Here is a 20885-nt window from a genome sequence, read left to right as displayed (position 1 = left end):
CACACCACAGTACACCACACCACAGTTCATCACACCACACCGCAATACGCCACATCACAGTACACTGCACAACACCAGGCCACGCCACACCAGACCACCCGCCAGCGCTGATTGACGCAGGACATGATGGTGGCGTCTGGTCAGCTTCTGGCCTTACACAACTCAGCTCCTTCATACCTTACATGGCATCCCATAACCCTGACCTAACGTGGCTAATCTAAACTAATCCAGGGCATGCTAGACTAACTTAATTAAACCTATAACCTAATACTTTCAGCAGGAGGGCCTTCTTGAAGTTTTTTTTTTTTTTTTAATGCCAGGAAGAAGGAACCAAAGGCCAGGAGACCGCAAACCGTTCCTTCCAAGACAAAAAACAAAAACAATACCAGGGAGAGTCAAATTCAACATCCGTTCATTTCGATGCTCTTAAAGTAATTAGTATCATTGAGTATTAGCCAGAATAAAGATAGAGTTAAAAGAATATTAAGGCTAAATGGTTCAAAGATGGGACACACTAGCTACCACGTTCCCGGCTAGAGCGCCCCCACGCCCGCACGGAAACTGGGCCAAAAAACAGTAGGTCGGGAGTGAATAGAGCTGAGAGGATGCTAATTAACCTCTGGGCATGAACTGGTTGCAATTAATGAAAACCAGGTAAAAAGGTGTGTGTGTGTGTGTGTGTGTGTGTGTGTGTGTGTGTGTGTGTGTGTGTGTGTGTGTGTGTGTGTGTGTGTGTTTGACAAGGAATGGCGTCTGTTGAGTGAGCGTGTACTGCCTTCATGTTACTGAGAGTTTTGAGATGTGAAGTAGGGAGAGTAGGAGGGGAGAGAATGAGGGAGAAGAGACAGGAGAATAGAGGAGAATGAGGGAGAGGACAAAACGAGAGAATGAGGGCAAGGAGAGAAGAAAAGAGAGCATGAGAGACAGGAAAGGACAGAGGAGAAGGGAGAATGAAGGAGATGGTGGAACGGAAAAGAGAATGAGAGAGGGGACAGGAGAAAGAGAGAGAATTGCATGAGATGATGTAGAGAAAAGAAGAAAACGAGAGATGAGAGGGGAGAATGAAGGAGAGGAGAGGAGTGAATGAAAAAGAGGAGAGGAGAGAGTGGCCAGGTTGTAATGCCCAGGTAACAGTAAACACTAAATTGACGAATGAATCCTCGTGTTTATCCAGGTTTAGTGAATACATTACGGAAAAATTAAACTGTTCCAGACGCGCAGCAGTCCATGTAAGGCCCTCGTTGTTTTTGCCAGGGTAGATTATTTTCTTGAAGATGCTGGGAAGATGGCGTTGTTTAATTAATCACTCACCTTTTTATTTTTTTATTCTGTACAGTACATCTTACTGTTTGCCATTATAGAGAGATGGCGCTCGACAGCAGACTCATTCACTCTCATTCACTCTGTTAATGAAGTTGGATGAAATTGTTTGGTAATTAGAAAAAAATGATAGACAGGTCTCGATACTGGAAGGATTTTGATGACTGTTTCCTACACCTTACCTATACAACCCTCTCTCTCTCTCTCTCTCTCTCTCTCTCTCCTCTGAACTTCCATACTCACGCCTTTTACGAATAACCATAGATAGTGTTTTTAAGTGGACGCCCTCACGTGGTGGCACATAACCGGGCAGCTGCTCCGCCTGCTTATACGACCATTTCCCAGCTTCCTCCTCATTCCCCGGAAGGAGGATGGAGGGTTGCAAGAGAAGGGCAGGCTCACCGTCCTGGGTTCACGTCCACAGCAACAACACGGATGAGGGAAGGCAGTGTCAAGTTTCCCATCGTTAATTAAAAACGCCCCAGTTACCGGAAGAACCAGTCCCTACGTCGCCTTGGTGCTGGGTGGAGAGAGAGAGAGAGAGAGAGAGAGAGAGAGTTACAAAGAATTCAGGGACAGCTAACACCTCAAAATGTCTTAAGGTATTAGAGAGAGAGAGAGAGAGAGAGAATTAAGTTGTAGGTAACGAGACAGGAAACAAGAATGATGTGAACTGGGGAGGAAGGCTGGACAGAGCAAGAGAAAGGAATGGGATGGAACAATAGGACGATAAAGTTGGTGGGAGGAGGAAAGACAAAGGAAGAGGAAGTAGTGGGTGAGGGTGTGGGTGGGGGTGTGGATGAGAGGGTGGGTGAGTGTGGGTGAGGGGGATGGATGAGGATGTGGGTGAGAGGGGGGGTGAGGGTATGTTTGAGAGGGTGGGTTAAGGGAGTGGGTGAGGGTATGGGTGTGGGTGAGGGTGTGGGTGTGGGTGAGAGGGTGGGTTCGGGGGGTGGATGATTGTATGAGTCAGTAGTGAGGGTCGGTGGGATGTGAGTAAAAGAATGAGGAGAGTCGATTAGGAGTCATGAAGAGGCAAAGGAGAATGACTAAATGAAAGAGAGTCATTGACGAGAGAGAGAGAGAGAGAGAGAGAGAGAGAGAGAGAGAGAAGAACAGAACAGGAAGTGACATTAAGGGAATTACAGGGAAGAGGAAGATGGATGTAACCAGCTTCATGTATGTGTGTGGAAGTTGATGTCCTCTAAAAGTGATCTTTCCCCCCCCCCTCTGTGTGTGTGTGTGTGTGTGTGTGTGTGTGTGTGTGTGTGTGTGTGTGTGTGTGTGTGTGTGTGTGTGTGTGTGTGTGTGTGTGTGTGTGTGTGTCACCTAGTTCCCACCTCGCCTCTCACAGCCACACCCTCACGTCACCCAACACCAGGACGAGGGACGGGTATGACCACTCCTTATACTGCAGACAGGTAATTCAGGTGCATCTTAATTAACGCGGGAAATTCGACACTGCCTTTCCTTATCCCTCTGACCTCGGACGGTTTCCCAGTGCTGAGTAAAATCATCTGGGTCAGAGTTGGATAGAAAGGCTATTTTGTGAAGTGGAAAGGATAACTGGAGATAGCGATAGTAGAGATTGAGTTTCATAGGCGTGGGAAGGACTGATGGAGGATAGGTGATGATGATGATGATGAGGAGGAGGTGAAGGAGGAGAAGGAGGAGGAGGAGGAGGAGGAGGAGGAGGAGAAGGTGGAGGAGGAGGAGGAGGAGAACAGAAGATTAAAGGAGACAGAAACATAAGATAATGATTGGTAAGATGACAAAACAACCAAAGGAAAACATAAACCAGGAAGAAGAAAATAACCAAAGGAAAACAGAAACCAAGAAGGAAAGACAATAGAAAAGTGGAGAACGAGGGCGAGGAGAGAAGAAGAAAATGTAGAAGCAAAATAGCCACAGAAGGTAAAGAAAAATAGCCTTGTTATGGGAGAACGCCATCTTATTGACACTGACGGAAGCTTTGCACATCTGGTTCCTTCCTGCTTCCTGAAGTTCCCACGTCACCTCCCCTTACTGCTGTCTCACTTATCTTACACCGACTATACTTAATGTCTGTGCTGGGGAGGGGCGCCTTCACGTGGGGGCATGGATATAACCAGGCAGTGAAATTCTCCGATTATATAAACGTCCCTTAATTCCCTCCGTGTCATTGAAAAGGGGGATGGTGGACTGCTGGAACAGGGCCACTTCAGCCTGCAGTCCACCGGGGTCACGTTCAGATTAACCTGGCGCAACAACAACAACAACATCAACATTAGCAACAACAACTGCTCTCTCACTTATCTCCCTCTTCCTCAACTTACTCGTTTTCCATTGATCTCTAACCACATTCCGACTCAAATTACCGCACATTCATCCACCTAAACCTCCTGAATATTCTCTGACTCACTTCCCGTCTCACTGCTTATTGACTTATGTTATTCAACCCCTTGACTCACCCCTCAGACCTTCTCCCCCATCTCTGACTCATCCTCGCTTGTCCACCTTTCATTTTCATCGATTATCTCCTCTCAGTGACTCCCTTCCACTTTTCATCACTCACTGACTCTTATTCATTTAATCACTCTACAATAACTCTTGACTCCGGTGCTTCCTTACTCACTATGATTAACATGTACCCTCACTCTCACTGACTCATTCTTTATCCACCCCTCACCCACCCCTCTCTCCCCCACACCCACCCTCTCACCCACATCCTCACCCATCACCTCTTCCTTTGTCCTCTTCTTCCCACCAGCTTTATCGTCCTATTGTCTCTTTCCTTTCCTTCCTCTTGTTCTGTTCAGCCTTCCGTCCCAGTTCACATAACTCTTGTTCCCTGTCTCATTACCTTCGTCGTAATTTTATCTTCTCTCTCTCCTAATATCTTCAGTATTTTTCAAGCCTCTTTTCTCCAGTCTGCGTTACCTAGGACTGTGAGTCTGTATATGCCAAGTTTCCTTCGTCTATTATATCTCTTCAGTCTACAATTTTTTTTTTCAATTCAAGGTCGTCTATTAAAGTTTATTCTTGGTACCTTCAGACAATTTTATCCATTCTAGGAAGAGAAATCGGGCTGTGAAGGGGTCACTGGAGGGTGTTTTTAATGTCACTTCATTTTCGTCAGAGGTTGCAAAAATAAAGGAGAAAATACCTCATTGGGCTGAAGGACACAGTCTGTTTCGTCCTCTCCGGTCTCCTCCTCCTCCTCCTCCTCCTCCTCCTCCCAGCGCGTGTGAAACTCAATCTTTGGCGTGGCTTAGGAGGTGACAGTGCGTGAGGTGAGGCAGGACACACTTCAACATTCTCAAGGTGATTTGCTCAGAACGTGTCCAGCCTGATTCTTCATGTTATTCATTCTTTCTCAACCCCAGCAGTAATATGGCGTACTTATTATTATTATTATTATTATTATTGTAATTCCTGCTATTTCCAGACGATTTCACTAAATTTATGGAGTTACTGAAAGCTAAATTTAACCACTCCAGTTGGAAAACTTTATCCCAAGTTAAATACAGTTGTGTGAAGATAGCAAGAATGAAATAAAAAGAATTCGACATTGTACTAAAGGGGCGAATTCTTCCCTCCCCAACTCCATTTTCCTCTCCCCCTCCCTCCCCCATCTTCCCCTTCCCAGCGTCATTCTTATCCTCCCTCCCTCCCCCCATCTTCCCTCTCCCTGCATCCATCTTATTTTCCCACCCTCCCATCTTCCCTCTCCCGTTATCCTTCGTATCCTTCGTCTGTTTTGCTTTTCATAGTCCTTGCGTACCACCTTTCAGTCAAAACAAATCATCTGATGGTTAGAGAAGAGATCTGCTCTGTAAAAGGACGCTAGATCGAACAGTACAATGGATACAATTTCGTTAAACCAAACTTTACTGATTTTCCGCAAGAGACACCGGCATTTCGTAAAGACACGCATCCGCTCTTGCCAGCAATAGTCCTGAATGAGACAGTCGTAGCCTGTATTTAGTACGAACCGTGGATATTGGCGCCGAAGTGGTGACATGTAAAGGTGTCTGGCACGCAAGATAACCGATGTACAATAGGGAATGAAGTGTTAAATAGCTGAATGAAAAGCGGTTGTTGGAATTTAGGAACATTTCAGGATAGCATGAGCAACAGTGATAGCGAACTGTTTGTCATGGAGTCAGCAGTACAGTATATCCTACATGTATTAGTTGTCAGGGAAATAAGGGAGGGTGTCAGAGGGTGCCAGGGTCAGAGGGTGCCAGGGAAATAAGGGAGGGTGTCAGAGGGTGCCAGGGAAATAAGGGAGGGGGTCAGAGGGTGCCAGGGAAATAAGGGAGGGGGTCAGAGGGTGCCAGGGAAATAAGGGAGGGGGTCAGAGGATGCCAGGGAAATAAGGGAGGGGGTCAGAGGGTGCCAGGGAAATAAGGGAGGGGGTCAGAGGGTGCCAGGGAAATAAGGGAGGGGGTCAGAGGGTGCCAAGGAAATGAGGGAGGGTGTTAGGTGCGAGCGAGTCAAGATTTCGTTCACACACATTCCACGTGTTTAGTGGAAATTTGATGTTGGAATGTGACGTCCCCTCCCCCCCCCTACACACATGCATTCTCTATCTCTCTCTCTCTCTCTCTCTCTCTCTCTCTCTCTCTCTCTCTCTCTCTCGTATTTTGTGTCTTTAATACTCGTTTGATGGCGAAGTATTTATCACCTGTATGAGCGAAGACAAACTTGTACACAAACAATCTTACACACAGCTTTTACCCTCTCCTCCTTCCGTCCATATTTTCCTTCCCCTTTCCACCCTTCTGTTCATTTTCCTATATTTCCATCTTTCCCGTTTTACCTTTCCTTCCTTCCCTGCATTTTCCTCTTTCACCTTCCACTCCTTCCCTCCACATCCAGTCATTCCTCTTCCCCGTTTTCTTCGTTATATCTGTTTTTCTCTTTCACCCCTTCTCCCTTCGCAACATTTCCTCCTTCCCCTCGCCCTTCCTCACATCCTGGCTCTTCCCACACTCTCCCCTTACCTTCCTACTCACTTTCCCCTCTCACACTCGTCTCTTAACCCTTTCACTACAGTGTTGTTTCTCTCTCTCTCTCTCTCTCTCTCTCTCTCTCTCTCTCTCTCTCTCTCTCTCTCTCTCCAGACTTTTTATTTTTTTTTTAGCTTTAGGGAAACTTCTAGAGATAGCGGGATTAGATCTAGATTTAATTCACCTCTTTGTTGTGACGCGACTCTCCTAAGTAGACTAAAATCGTCTTGTGGTGAAAAGAAGAAAGTATGTTGTATTAAAGAAGAGGGTAAATTTGTACTTCTGTTCTACTTAAACTTTATAGATGCGGTAACATCTCGTGGAGCGGCGGCTTTTTGTTACTCACCAAAGAATTTCGGATACTAGGTGCATCACTGCTGTAGAATTTAGCGACTTGAATGAAGCCACTGCCATCCCACTCCATCCCACCTCACACCAGACTTTTTCTTTACATACCGCCCAGTGTTCGGCCCCACCTGAAAGTATTTCGATCTACTACCCTCCAACCCTCTTTGTTCGTTTCTGCCTCACCCACTCTGTACTTGTGTCTGGTGCAGGTTAATACGTTTTAGTGAAGAGGTAACGTCTTCTCGACCAAATCTGGCAGTTGTATTAATGAACAAAGAAGACAGTGTTAAGTATGGGTCAGCGGAAACTGTTCCTGACCCCCTCAGCTGAAGAAATGTTCCCTGAGCCGAATAACATAGTTGCTCATACCGTGAATATGTCTGTCTGTATGTATGTATGTATTGTGGCAGGAAAGGAAGAGGTAGGAGAGGGAAGGCAATATATTGTAGATGACCAGGGGGAGAGTGTTAGAGTATATAATAGATGTATGTAGTAGTTATGTGAGAACTGCAAACCTTTAAATATGTTCATAACACCTTATGTAAGTAGCATACCCCCTGTGTGCAGTGTGTTTTTGTGTGTATGTGTGTATGTTTATATCCCCAGTTTATTTGTGTTTGAGGTAGGTGAGGCAATGTGCGGTTATATCTTATTAAATGATGGACTGGTAATGGTTCCCTGAGTATCTTGAGGCTCTAGACAGACGCTAAGTCTTCCACGTTCGTGTGTCTGTCTAATTTCTCAGAGTGGGTGAAACTAACATCGTCACAGCTCGCCAGTTTTACCCACACTGTACGGGCAGTCTGTCTAAAGCCTGTGCCTGTTTTTTATGCCTGAAAAATGGAGTGTTGTTCCTCTGTAGTCTCTGTGTTTTGGTAGGTTTGATCGGTGACTGAATTCAGTGCTTTATTTTGTATCGTTTGTGGCAGAAGTATTCGTATTTAACTCCTCCTCCTCCTCCTCCTCCTCTGTTTTTCTGTCCTACCGAGTTAATTTTAGTAAACAATTAAGGTGGAGGTGATGAGCGTAAAGTAGGCAACCCCGCGGTGCTAACGAGGTGTTGTTAATTACGGGAGCCAAGCGTTACCACCACCACCACCCCGTTTTCTGTACCACCACCCCGTTTTCTTTACCACCACCCCGTTTTCTTTACCACCACCCTGTTTTCTTTATCACCACCCTGTTTTCTTTACCACCACTCCATCTGCTCACTACTCCATCTTATTTCCCAGCATCCTATTTTCCTTCTTCTCTCTCTCTCTCTCTCTCTCTCTCTCTCTCTCTCTCTTTTCCTCTTTTTCCTCAGCACCCCAATTTCTATATCCCCACTTTCCTTCTTACCATTCCATTTTCTTTCTCACCACTCCGGTCCCTCGCCTGCTATCAGTTGTCCCCCTCCCCTTCCCTCTAAAAATTCCTTCCAGCCATTACCTTCACTCTCTGCTCCCCTTTTCATTCCCCTAATTTATTCTTTTCTCCCTGTTTCCCTTCTGCTATGCTCTGACGATTATTCATAAAGGATCTTAAGCAGGTTTTTCTTTTTTTTTTAATAGGGTCATAGTTAATATCAGGAATAATATGGTTTTGTTTTTATCTTCACATTGGCATTATTTTGGATCAGACACGCCAATGTTGTTTTTCATTTTGATTGGATGAATTTTTTTGCCACACGTTCGGCAAGGCAAGAAAGCCACCGTCATAATTATATTGGTAATTTCTGGTCCATTTACCTCAGAATTTAATGCCACTTTTTTTCCTGCCACTCTCCAGAGGATTAACTTTAAATCATGGCAAATTTTAAGAGGCTCAGTGCACCAAGAGGCATTCCAATATTTCTAGCCATCTTCCCTCTCGTATATAGATATGTGTATATATACTGATAGCCACTGGGGAAAAGGAAACAGATGAGTACACGAGAGCGCTCAAGATATTTCGTTTCTTTTTTTACTCTGTGGATATCAGCACGTGTGTGAAATGTGTGTAACGAAATGATTTATATGGATCCATCTATGTATCTCAAACCACCACCACCACCACAACAACAACAACAACAACAACAACAACAACAACAGCAACCACCACCACCACCACCGACACTACCACCACCACCACCACAATCACCACCACCACCACCACCAGCATCATATACTAACGTGCACTCCTCTCCCCTCACAGCGGTGCACGATGGTTCTGGAATGTCAAGGCGCAGCGCAGTCACCTCACAGGGTTAGAGCTCGTCGACACACGTCCAGAGAAGGTAGGAATCAACCATTATTATTATTATTATTATTATTATTATTATTATTATTATAAGTTGTAGTAGTTTATCTCCGTGTCTTTCTGTCCTCCTGTGTCTTCCTTCCCACTGCCTCTCTACTCACCAACTATCTCTTTCCTCTCTCCCTGTCTCTCTCCTCTCTCTGTGCCTTCTCTCCTCCCTTTCCTCTCTCCCTCCCCCTCCCAACACGTGTCTTTACAGTAGTCTGCCCTTCCTTCCTCCCTGCTGGACGAGTTACGGCCTCTCTCTCTCTCTCCGTCTTTTACATGTGAGGGTAGGGGAGAGGCAGGGCAGGGTACGACATGGTAGGGCAGGGCAAGGCAGGGTAGGACACGGCAGGGCAGGACCAAAAAAGACAGGACTTACCAAAACAAGAGTAGACAGACAAAATAAGAAAAGAAGGACAACTTACTACAAGAGAAAAACAGTAAAGTAAAAGGCAAGACAAAACAAAACAAGACAGCACAACACAACGCAAGACAACACAGCACAAGATAAGACAGCACAACACAACACAAGACACACAACACAAGATAAGACAGCACAACACAACACAAGACAACACAGCACGACAAGACAGCACAACATAGCACAACACACGACAGCACAGCACAACACAACAACAAAAAGCAAAACAAGACAAGACAAGACAAGACTACAGTAGACAGGACAGGGAAGGGGCAGAAGACAAGAAAAGTGTGGGAGGAAGGAAGAAGGATGGAGAGGGGGTGGAAGGGATGGAGAGGAGGAGGGAGGGATGGGGAATGGGAAGGAAGGGGAAAGGAGAGGGAGGAAACTTAAAGGGGATGAGTGAGAGAGGACGTAGGAAGTCGAGAGGGAAAGAGAAGAGTTAGAAGTGAAGAGAGCAGAGGAGAGGATGAGGGTGGGGTACGGAATGGAAGACAGGGAGAGGGGAAAGGGAGTTAGGGAATGGGAAAGAAAAGGAAAAAGGAGAAGGGACACGATATAGGGGGCAGAGTGGAAAGAGAAGAGGAGAGGGGATGTAGTGGGACAGGGAGGGGATAGGGGAGCTAGGAAAGAGTCAGAAAGGAGAGAGAGAGAGAGAGAGAGAGAGTGAGAGAGGGGGGGGGACAAGGGGGGGAAGGAAATTAAGAAGAAATGGGCTACTTAAGACTGTTCACAAGCAGGCAGGGGACAGGGGACAAGGGGACGACCCAGCCTGATAGGGAATGACGAGGACGGGGGAACAGAGAGTGGAGGATGAGGACAGGCGAGGACGAGGACAGGAAGGGGAGAGGAAAGAGGGATGGGAACAGGGAGCTGGAGAGAGCAGACAGGGTAGGAGATACAGGGAAGACAGGGGAGAGGGGGAGAAGGAGTGGGGAGAGGGACGAAATAAGAAAAGGAGGATAGGGAGAGCAGTCAGAGAAAAGGGTCAGTGAAGGAGGAGGGAAAAGGGGCATGAGAGTGCTATGGAAAAAGGGAAAACTAGAAAGGCCTCAAAGCGCGGGTACCTCTGCCAACGCCAATAACATTTATAATTTATTCCTGCATCCTGATCTGATTCCAGCTCAAAATTTAATCAATTCTTCTTTGACCCAGTGCCTACCTATCCACCAGATTTCATTGGAATCCGATTACAGCTTTCTAAGATATACTGTACACAGACATTATTGGCGGAGGTAATAAGCAGGAAAAGGACAGAGTTGGGGGGAAAGAAGTTGACAGACGGGGAAAGGAGGGGTACACGTAGGGGTACAACAGACGGGGAAAGGAGGGACGCAGGGAAGGGTGTAGGGAACGGTATAGCGAAGGGCACAGAGGCAGGGGTACAGGGAGAGATACTGGGAGGTGTACAGGGAGGGATGCAGGGAGGTGTACGGAGAGGGTTACAGGGAGGGGTGTAGGGAAGGGTATAAGAAGGGGTACAGGTAGGGGTGCACGGAAGGGTATAGGGAGGGGTACTGGGAGGGATGCAGGGAGGTGTGCAGGGTGAGGTACAGGGAGGGATGCAGGGAGGTGTGCAGGGAGAGGTACAGGGAGGGATGCAGGGAGGTGTGCAGGGAGGGGTACTGGGAGGGATGCAGGGAGGTGTGCAGGGAGGGTTCCAGGGAGGCCTCGACACAACCCAGTAAGCCTGACAGATGTAGGGTTAGTCGTTGTGTCCGTCACTCCCTGCTGCTGCCCTCACTCACCGTCCCACACAGCTGTCCGGATTTTTATGTCCGAGTAAAGCCTGGCCTGGTGACACTGAGCCCCCCGTAGCACCCCTTCCTTAGCGATTCATTTTACGTAGTGCATCAATATACCCTCATATGCCCTTCGCAGTACCTCTTCCATAGCGATTTATTTCACATATTCCGCCTCATATACCCCTACATCTTATTTACCATAATATGACGCTGTATCAGTAACATGCACGAGGATATTAAAGTTTTATGTACAGAATAAATCGATTAGGAGCAGGTGTTACGACATCTCTTAAGCCAATGAGATTAAAGCCCGCTGTTTATGTCCCAGTGGTCGTGCAGCCAGCGTGTGTGTGTGTGTGTGTGTGTGTGTGTGTGTGTGTGTGTGTCAGAAGAAGTAGAATTTCAAGAATCTCTATCATGATGTATACACAGTTTCCTGTCTTACACCATTATCTCTCTCTCTCTCTCTCTCTCTCTCTCTCTCTCTCTCTCTCTCTCTCTCTCTCTCTCTCTCATCCACATCCTCTTCTTCCTCGTTTACATTCCATTATACAGAGCCTTTCTTCTTCTGACGTCCCCATCTTCCTCATCTTCACTTCTTTTCACCTCTTTTCTTTATTGCTTCCTTGTCTTCCTCCTTCATCTTAAATACTTCCTCTCTCCACGTTCCTTTATTCCTCGTTTACCCTCTATTCACTTTCTTCTCTTTAGTTACTTCTTTTCCGTCTTTTCTCTCCTGTTCTTTTTTCCTCCTCCCTCCCCTTCTCCCTCATTCTTAATCTCTCTTCCATAACCTCAACCTCCTGTGTTCCATCCGATGATTGACTCCTCTTTTTCCTTTCCTGTATTTTCTTTCTCTTCCATTCCTCCTTTTCAACTCCCTCTCTCGTCCATTTGTCATTGATATTTCCCTCGCTTATTCCTTCATTCTGCATCTCACCCTCGTACACAGTCACTTTCCCTTTGTGCATTCCATTGTGCCCCCTCCTTCCTCTTTTTCATTTTTCATTACCAGTCAGTCTATCTATCCATCTATCTGTCTGTCTATCTGTCTATCTATCTCTGTCTATCTCCTTTTTATTTTATTTTTTTTTCGCACCTCACTTAGATTTCACGCCGTACCTTTTCTCAGAACCTTTTCATCCCCTTCTACGTTCCATTAATCAGCCCTTTTCTTCTCGATTTTTTTTTTTATCCCTCTTTTTTTACAGTCTGCCCTTTAGTCCCCCTCCTCCCTCTCTTTCTTTCCGTGTGTGTGTGTGTGTGTGTGTGTGTGTGTGTTGTCAGAGAGAGAGAGAGAGAGAGAGAGAGAGAGAGTTTTACCTCACCTTTCCTCCTTTCTTCCTCCTTTACATTCCATTATTCATTCCCTTTCTTCCCTGGACGTGCCTCTCATCTTTTTCCATCGGGTTTTCCTCTCTCTCTCTCTCTCTCTCTCTCTGGTTTATAACATCGCCCTGCCTCTCCAACCCACCCATGCTCAATATTCCACTACCTCGCCTCGCATTCTCTACCCCTCTCAGCAGTTCATCTGTTTCTCTTTACCTGTTTCCCTTCGTCTGTTTCATATGCTCATCTGTTTCCCTGTTGTTCCTTTTTTTGTTTCCTGGTGCCTGTTTCCTGTTTTTTTTTTTTTTATTCTGGTGCGATTTAATGTGATTCTTTTTGTATTTTGTTCATCTGTTTCGTTTGTTTGTTTTTTTACTTTTGTTTTTCATACGATTCTTTGTGTTTTCTTCTTCTGTTTCCTGAGTTTCTTCTCTGTTTTATCTTCATCTGTTTCCCTTCGATTTTTTTGTGCATTCTGTTCATCTCCTTCCTTCGCTTATATACTCAATTCATATCTTTCCTTACATTTATTTTTCTTTTTTGCGTTTTCCCCTTCTGCCTCGTGCGATTCTTTCCCTGTCCCCCTGCTGCTGTCTTCCCGTCTTGCCTTCTGTCTCCATCCTGTCCTTTCTTATATATTCTTGGGTTTTCAGCGTTCCTTGTATTTTCTTCGTCTGTTTTTACCGTTCCTCTCTGTGTTTTCTCCTTCATAACTCCTATTGTCCTCTCCTTTCCTCACCCTTCGTCCTACCTTCTCTTTCCCATTCTCCTTTCCTTCCTTCTTTCTCCCTCCGACTGCCAGCTCTCATTCTCCTCCTACCTCCCTCCCTTCTTCCTTGTCTTCTTCTTCCTCTTCCTTCCACCTCCTTCTCCTCCACTTCCCCTCTCCCATTCTCCCACTCTCGTCTCCTTCCAACTGCCACCCCTCATTCTCCTCTTCCCTCCCTTCCTCCTCCTCCTTCTCTCCTTCCCTCCCTTCCCCTCCTCTTTCCTTTCTCCCTCCCTCCCCGCTTCCTTCTCCCTCTGCCCCTCCCTCCATGCCTCTCAAATGGCGGACCTGGTAAGCCCTGGGAAATAGGGTGTGATGTCGGATTTGTGGTGTGTCATATGGGCTTACACACCCTCTCTCACCCTCACCCTCACCCCCACCCTCTCCCTCGCCCTCACCCTCACCCTCGCCCTCGCCCTCACCCTCACCCTCACCTTCACCCTCACCCTCACCCACATCCGTACCCATAACTCGTCTTTCATCCACACCCACATTCATCCCATGCACCACTCCCACAATCGCACCTACAGATACATCACTTGGTCTTCACACACACACACACACACACACACACACACACACACACACACACACACACACACACACACACACACACACACACACACACACACACACACACACACACACACACACACACACACACACACACACACACACACACACACACACACACACACACACACACACACACACACACACACACACACACACACACCTACACTATCATCCACATCCACATCCTCACCATTCACCCACGCCTTCTCTCATTGATCAGTTAATCCTTCTGCACGCGCGCGGGCACGCACACACACGCCCACCTACCCCCCCACAGAGAGAGAGAGAGAGAGAGAGAGAGAGAGAGAGAGAGAGAGGAGGGAAAACGAGGGTAGATAAGGTAGGGGAAGGCAGGGGCAAGAATAGGGAGGCAAAGCTCAACCAGCATACGTGATGAACCTCAAAAGAAGGTGGTGGTCAGGACTAGCAGAGGGAAGGCCGATCAAGAGGCCTTTGGTGGTGAGGCAGGATGGTTAGGCAGGGAGTCAGGCAGGGGGTTAAGCAGGGTGAGGCAGAGGGGTGACTAGTGAGGCAGGGGTGAGGCAGGAGTGATTCATCATAAAAACATAGTCACAGGTGCACTGACTTGCCCAGGTTAGTTGCTTCCTTTGATGTTTCTGACCGTCGCTCCTGTATTGTTCCTGTGTTGTATTGATGTGTATTGTATATTGTCGTGGTGTACTGTGTGTTGTAATGATGTATTGCCTTATATATTGATGTATTATGTATTGTATTGATGTTTTGGGTTATGTATTGATGTATTCTTATTGTTTTGTGTATTGTATTGGGGTATTATGCATTGATGTGTTTGTGAGTATGAATGTATGTACTGTATGTGTGCTTTCGTGTGTCTGTGTGTGTGTGTATGGGTATGTGTATGTGTGTGTGTCTGTGCAGTGCGAGCCAGGGTGTTAATGGGTCCACACACTTAATCCGCAGTGTTGGTGGTAGAAACAAACAAGACTCCTCTGGTGTTAACACAATAGCACGTATCACCTTAACACATTCCACACAGGGTCCCACCACCAGTATTTACAACCCGTATTTACAAACCTTCCTGACCTGCAGTTATAATGGGAGGACCGTACATAGCGCTCACGAGAACCTCACGTGGGAGTATGTTATGTGTTGTGGTGACGACTTAATCGGCTGGTGTGGGCGTGGGAGTAGGAAATGAATGAGTAGGAAATGTTGTTCTGACGCGCCTTGTACCGTATGCTTGCCCTCTCACTCCTTGTAACTTGCACTTGTTCTGACACTCCTTGTACCATGTTCTTTCCTTCTCACTCCTTGTACCACGTCCTTGTTCTGATCACTCGCCCCTGGTCACACAGGCTCTTAGCGTGTACCCTTACCCGTGTTCACTGTTATCCTTTAATCGTACCACCGCCATTATTTCCCCGATGCCATGTGTACTCTGACTTTAGTGTTGTTACGTGCGCTTCACAGTCTCTACCAGCCTTGTTCTCTCTCTCCTTCTCAGTACCGCCCAACAGTTTTGTTTAGATAGGGAAAATTATGCCTTCTAAAGCGTTACCGTAGATATTGTCCTGATTTTGTAAAGTATGGTGTTGTAAAATTTGCTTCACACCCTCTACCCACCTTCCTCTTTTTTCATCCTTCTTCCTCTTTGTTTTTTATTCATCCTCTTTGTTCTTTATTCTGAGTCTCGCTTGACAGTTTTTAATCAGTTGGGGGATAATCATAGCATCACAAAGTCTAGTTCTTGTCGTGATTTATAATGTATTTTCAACCCGTCAGTGTTAAAGAGTTCCATACAGATTCTCACACGTTACCCCCTTTTTGCCCCTCTGCCCTCATTTCATCCCTTTGCCCTTTCCCCGTCTGTATTTTAACATTACCACGGACCTTACCGATATCATTCCGCTTCTCCAGTCGTAAACCTCATTAGCTACATTCTCTATTCTCTTTCTAGTGCACCTGGCTTTTTTTTTTTTTTTCCTGCCCTCATTCTTCTAACTCGCTCATTCTTTGCCTTCTCCCTCGTCCCTTTCTTCACTCTCTCTTGGCTTCTTCCTTGCTCTGTTATTTGCCTTCTCTCTTTGTGGCATTTCTACTGTTTACACAATGTTGGATGTTGGAGAGGGGCTCCTTCACGTGGTGGCACCGATATGACCGAGTTGCGGAGCTACCCCTTTATACAAACGTTCGTCAGCTCCTTCCCTGTCTCTTGAAAGGATAATGATGGGCTGCAGGAGAGGATTATCTTCAGGCTGCAGTCAACTGGGTTTACGTTCAAATGAGCCTGGGGTTGTAAAAACTGCTACACAATCTTGCCTTCTTAATACACTACACATTCCATTTCTCCAACGCAGTTTGTTCCTCTTCTCAACACATCTCCACTTTCTTGTCTTGTCTTGCCCTTTCCTCACCATCTTTTTCCCAGCCCTCTTAATTGCCCTCTCACTTGATAGCATTTCTCGGTTCCGTAATGCACCACACTTCCCATTTCTCCAGCCTTCTTCATTCCCTCTTTGCCCGCATTCGTCCTTTGCCCTCTCTTACCTACTTCCTTGCCTTCTCATTCCCTCAATCTCGCCTTCTCCCTTACGACGCCCTCTCATATCCCCCTCTTACCCTCTCTCATATCTCCCTTTTACCCTCTCTCATATCCCCCTCTTACCCCCTCTCATATCCCCCTCTTACCCTCTCTCATATCCCCCTCTTACCCCCTCTCATATCCCCCTCTTACCCTCTCTCATATCCCCCTCGTACCCTCTCTCATGTCCGTCTCTTACCTCCTCTCTCAACTCCTTCTTACCCTCTTTTATCCCTGTCTTACCCTCTCTCTCGTCCCCCTCTTGTCCTTTCCCTTACTGTCTTGTCCTCTCTCTCACCTTAATCTCACGTGATGCTCAGAATCTTGTCCCCGCAACACTATAATTGCCTGAATCCGCGAATGCAGTGTAGAGTTACGGGGGAGGGAAGGGGGTAGTGGAGAGCAGGGTAGATTGGTAGGGAGGTTGAGGCCTGGGAAGTGCAATTTGATCGTGGTAGTAATGGGGGAAGTGATTTTGTGATGATGGTGGTAGTACAGTGAGAGAGAAGGTTGGGATGATGATGATGATGATGATGATGATGATGGTAATAGTACATAGTCTTGTGAAGTTTGATAGTGGTTGTAATGATGGAAATGATTTTGTGATGATGGTGATAATGGTGTGAATGGGATAGAGGGTTGGGATGATATTGTTGATGATGATGATAGTTATAAGTATTGTTGAGATCTTTGCCAGTTCTGATGGTTGTAGTAGTGACTTTAGTAAGTTCTTGGTGATGATGATGATAATGATGATAGAAGCTGTAATTGTGGTTGTTGGTGAGATATTGCTAGTAGTGATCAAGGTAGCTAATTGTCTTCTTACAGAATTTATAACCGAAGGAGTTTAAAGCGAAAGTTTGCAAGGTATAACACAACCACAGAACCAGACCCTACACTAGAGCTCATCCGAAAAATCCATCACAGTAGTTTGGAATAATTTTTAGTACGTTGGTTTTCAGTGTATATATAATATTTTTATTTGAGGTAGCCGCCCAAAATTTCTCGCCGAAAATTTTTGAACAATAATATAACAGTTTCAGGTAAAAACAGAGATATGGTGGGCGAGTGAGATTAATGTTATCATAAGTGGATTAAAGTGCAGTGTGTCGCTACGTTAGTCCCATTATGTGAAGGCAAACAACCATGGCCTGCCTCTACTGTACCGTTACTGTACCGTACCGCCTGCGTTTTATACCCACTGGATAAAATGTTCCTCTCTCTCTCTCTCTCTCTCTCTCTCTCTCTCTCTCTCTCTCTCTCCAAGCAGACACTCACATCCACATGTACCCAGTCTGGCAACTCGCGAGATAAGGAAGGCCAGGTAAACATCACGTTATTACCTGGGAATTTTTGCTGAGAGAGATAAGGTGTGTGATTTCCACGCTGTTCACATTTTTCCATTGTAATTTTCTTTTATATATACCCAGTGGTTTATATATAACATTCGTCGTCCTCTCCTCTGGGCTGTTTTTTGCGAGAATGATTCAGTCAGCGTTATCAGTGTCTCTCCAGCATCAAAATCTTGCCCATTCCTACTGTCGCACCTACGCCCACACCAGCAGACCAAGCCGTCCTGCAACACATGCCGCTTGGTGATTTTCTAGTGCAGCGCTATTTAAGGACTACCCTATTTACGTTCGCTGTTAACCGATCCAGAGTAGTTATATTCAGAAGCAGGAGAAAGAAGCTTTATTTGCGCATGTTCAGTTTCTCAGTTTTATGTAATGATCTGCAGAGGGTGGCCATGTGCAGTGTTTAGGTGGACAAAAGGATACACTAGAGAGATAGATAGATAGATAGATAGATAGAGAGAGAGAGAGAGAGAGAGAGAGAGAGATGGGGGGGGGGATCTCAAAACGCCACCTTGCAGGAAGTAAACACAGCAATAAACACAACACAGTAAATGTTTATGTTGGTCGTCCTCAGTCCACCGATTACCGAGATAAATCCCCGAGAAGGAGAGAGAGAGAGAGGAGAAGAATAAGGAGAGCTTGCCAACCTTAAGCTCCTGTTTGTTCTCTTCTTCGTGGTCACATTTACTGCCCACGTCACGGACGGTAAAACACAACGGTTCTCATCATAGGCTGACGAAGTGGCCTGTAGATGGTTTGTGTTTATCTGATGGAACTGGGTTACTCCTCCACTGGAATTACCAGTAGTGGTTGCTTGAATATTGATGATTCTTGGTTACGAAGTTGGGGTGAATCTCATTGGTAACTGTATTTACTATGTGGTTGCATGAAATTCGATGAACCTAAGCTGTAGGTTAGGAATGAATTTCCTTGGTTGCTAGTCAAATCCCATCGCCTGGCCGTCATCTTCTGAAAAGGTTAGGGATCTTCGTAAGGTTGGAAAAAACACTTTGTAGTTGGTGTTGAGGATTTAGTCTCGGAAGCAGATTCACAGTCTTAAGATCAGTTCTCTGTTATATATATATATATATATATATATATATATATATATATATATATATATATATATATATATATATATATATATATATATATATATAAATGCATGGAGAACAAGAGACGTAGAAAAAACACCAACTGAGTTTTTCATGAATCCTAGCCAAGGTGTGTGTGTGTGTGTGTGTGTGTGTGTGTGTGTGTGTGTGTGTGTGTGTGTGTGTGTGTGTGTGTGTGTGTGTGTGTGTGTGTGTGTGTGCGCGCGCGCGCGCGAGTCTTCCACATATCTGAAATGCACTGTAGTCGCTGATCCTGTGGATCAACTGTCCTTTAGGACGACGGCTTAAACATGGACAGCCTAGTAGAGCTGCTGGCCCGTGTCAGGTGTGTACAAAACAGCAGCTGCAGTACTGTTCAGATGTGTGCTGTGTGACGTCTTCTTTTATCCACATACCGCACGTATGAATTGTATGGACTGTACCTTGGCCTTGCACACACCTGGCATAGGTGGGCAGCTCTGTTGCGTTGTTCATGTTTAAGTCGGTATCCGAATGACGTCTGTGGTTACGCTGTAATGATCTTTTTATTGTAATTACTCAGTTAATCAATCCTGAAGGACAATTGATCTGTAGGTCCGAGGAACACCACTTTGTCATTGAAGAAGTCATCCATCCGTACCCAACGCTGCACGCTCGAGTATAAGTATAAAAGCCTTTGAGGTGGAGGGTGAGGAATGTGGGAAGAAATGTGTTTTTTGGAGATAGCTGAGTGAGTGAGTGAGAGAGCCTGTGTATGCCATCAAAGGAACCACAACAGGGTGCGAACATGTGCGAGCACTTGAAAGGATATGTCACTGCACCCTCTTCAATGTCCACCCCGGATGTGTTCGAACCCTGGTCAGGATGATTCATGGTATTTGTAACGAAGGGTGAGTCGGTGTTCCAGCCACACCGTATACATTACAAGTATTCTTTAATCCTGCCTGCTTTCTTCATGGAAATAAGTAAGGAGCTAAGGAAGTGCTTTTCTGACTCTCTGGCCCTTAGCTCACCCCAGAATAGGATGAGAAATGAGGTCTGAATGATGATGATGATGATGATGATGATGTGGCGCGGGGACGGTCACAGCTAGCACGGATACAGATTCACAAAGATACTTCGTTTTTTTTTTTCCCCTTTCCGTATTTGATTTGTTTGCAGGTCGAACAGAAAACACGGGAAGTTTGTCCTGTTTTTGTCATTTAAAAAAAAAAATAAAGTGCAAGATGCGGGAGCTTCAAGACCTTTCGACTGCTGGGTTTAGTGTGGGATGGTGGAGGTGGGTTAATTTGTGTGGTGTGGGGTGGTGTGGGAGGGTGATGTTGTGTGGTGTGTGGTATGTGGTGTGAGGGTGATTTTGTTTGCTGTTTTGTGGTGTGATGTGGTGTGGTGCGGCTTCGCTGAAATTTACGGGAGTGGAGCACCTTGTGTCCGAAGATCGTTAGTGTGAGACAGACGGACAGAGTGGCATTTAGAGATACTCCAGCATCTAGAGAGAGGGGGGGGCGGGAAGTGAGAAAGAAATAGTTACAAGAAAGAGTTGATTGTGAGTTAGTGAATTTCACGAAAAAAAATAAACAATATAGAAAAGAAAGAAACAGGGGGGAAAATAATCATAGTTACCAAAAGGAGTCCGTGTTAAGTTTGTTTATGAATGTCAAGCCAGAAGCCCTGTTGATGCTGGTGAGGCTGATGATGTGTGCAGAGCCTCTCGCCTTACTGCACAAACCCTCCCCGTCCAACCTTGGCAAATAAGGACGAGTTGAGGTTGATTTATGCAACATGATTACGGATGGAAAGTGGATGCGGAGTTTTTTCCCCCCCCTTTTTTCTGTGTCTTTTTATGGAGTTTTCCTGTACTGGTGAAAAATGCCAGGACTGGGAGTATAGGCACATTTAACCTCTTCATTTCGGTGAGGTATTTACTCTGCTCACCTACTTTCGTCTCTCTTTCAGATAGGTTTTACTCTGGTTCCGTTGCTTTGTATATTCACTAGTTTATTTCACGCTTGGTAGAGTTGTTCCTTGGGTAAATACTCTCTCTCTCTCTCTCTCTCTCTCTCTCTCTCTCTCTCTCTCTCTCTCATTTAGGCTTTTTGTAGGGTTTAT

At 45.8% G+C, this 20885-nt stretch overlaps 1 protein-coding gene across 1 annotated transcript in view; it reads left to right on the top strand.

Moving 5' to 3' along the window:
• LOC145404753 (protein sax-3-like) overlaps positions 1-20885 on the top strand; it is a 99129-nt gene that overhangs the window by 22380 nt on the left and 55864 nt on the right. The window contains 1 exon segment of the mRNA XM_080276300.1: positions 8838-8919. Within this exon segment, the coding sequence (XP_080132426.1) occupies positions 8838-8919 (82 nt within the window).

This window comes from Coenobita brevimanus, chromosome 7 (genome assembly GCF_032717465.1).
Source record: "Coenobita brevimanus isolate Jiangsu-jjx chromosome 7, ASM3271746v2, whole genome shotgun sequence".
Lineage (NCBI taxonomy): Eukaryota > Metazoa > Arthropoda > Malacostraca > Decapoda > Coenobitidae > Coenobita > Coenobita brevimanus.
Note: the sequence above shows the minus strand (reverse complement) of the source record. Positions and strands in the feature narration are given on the sequence as shown.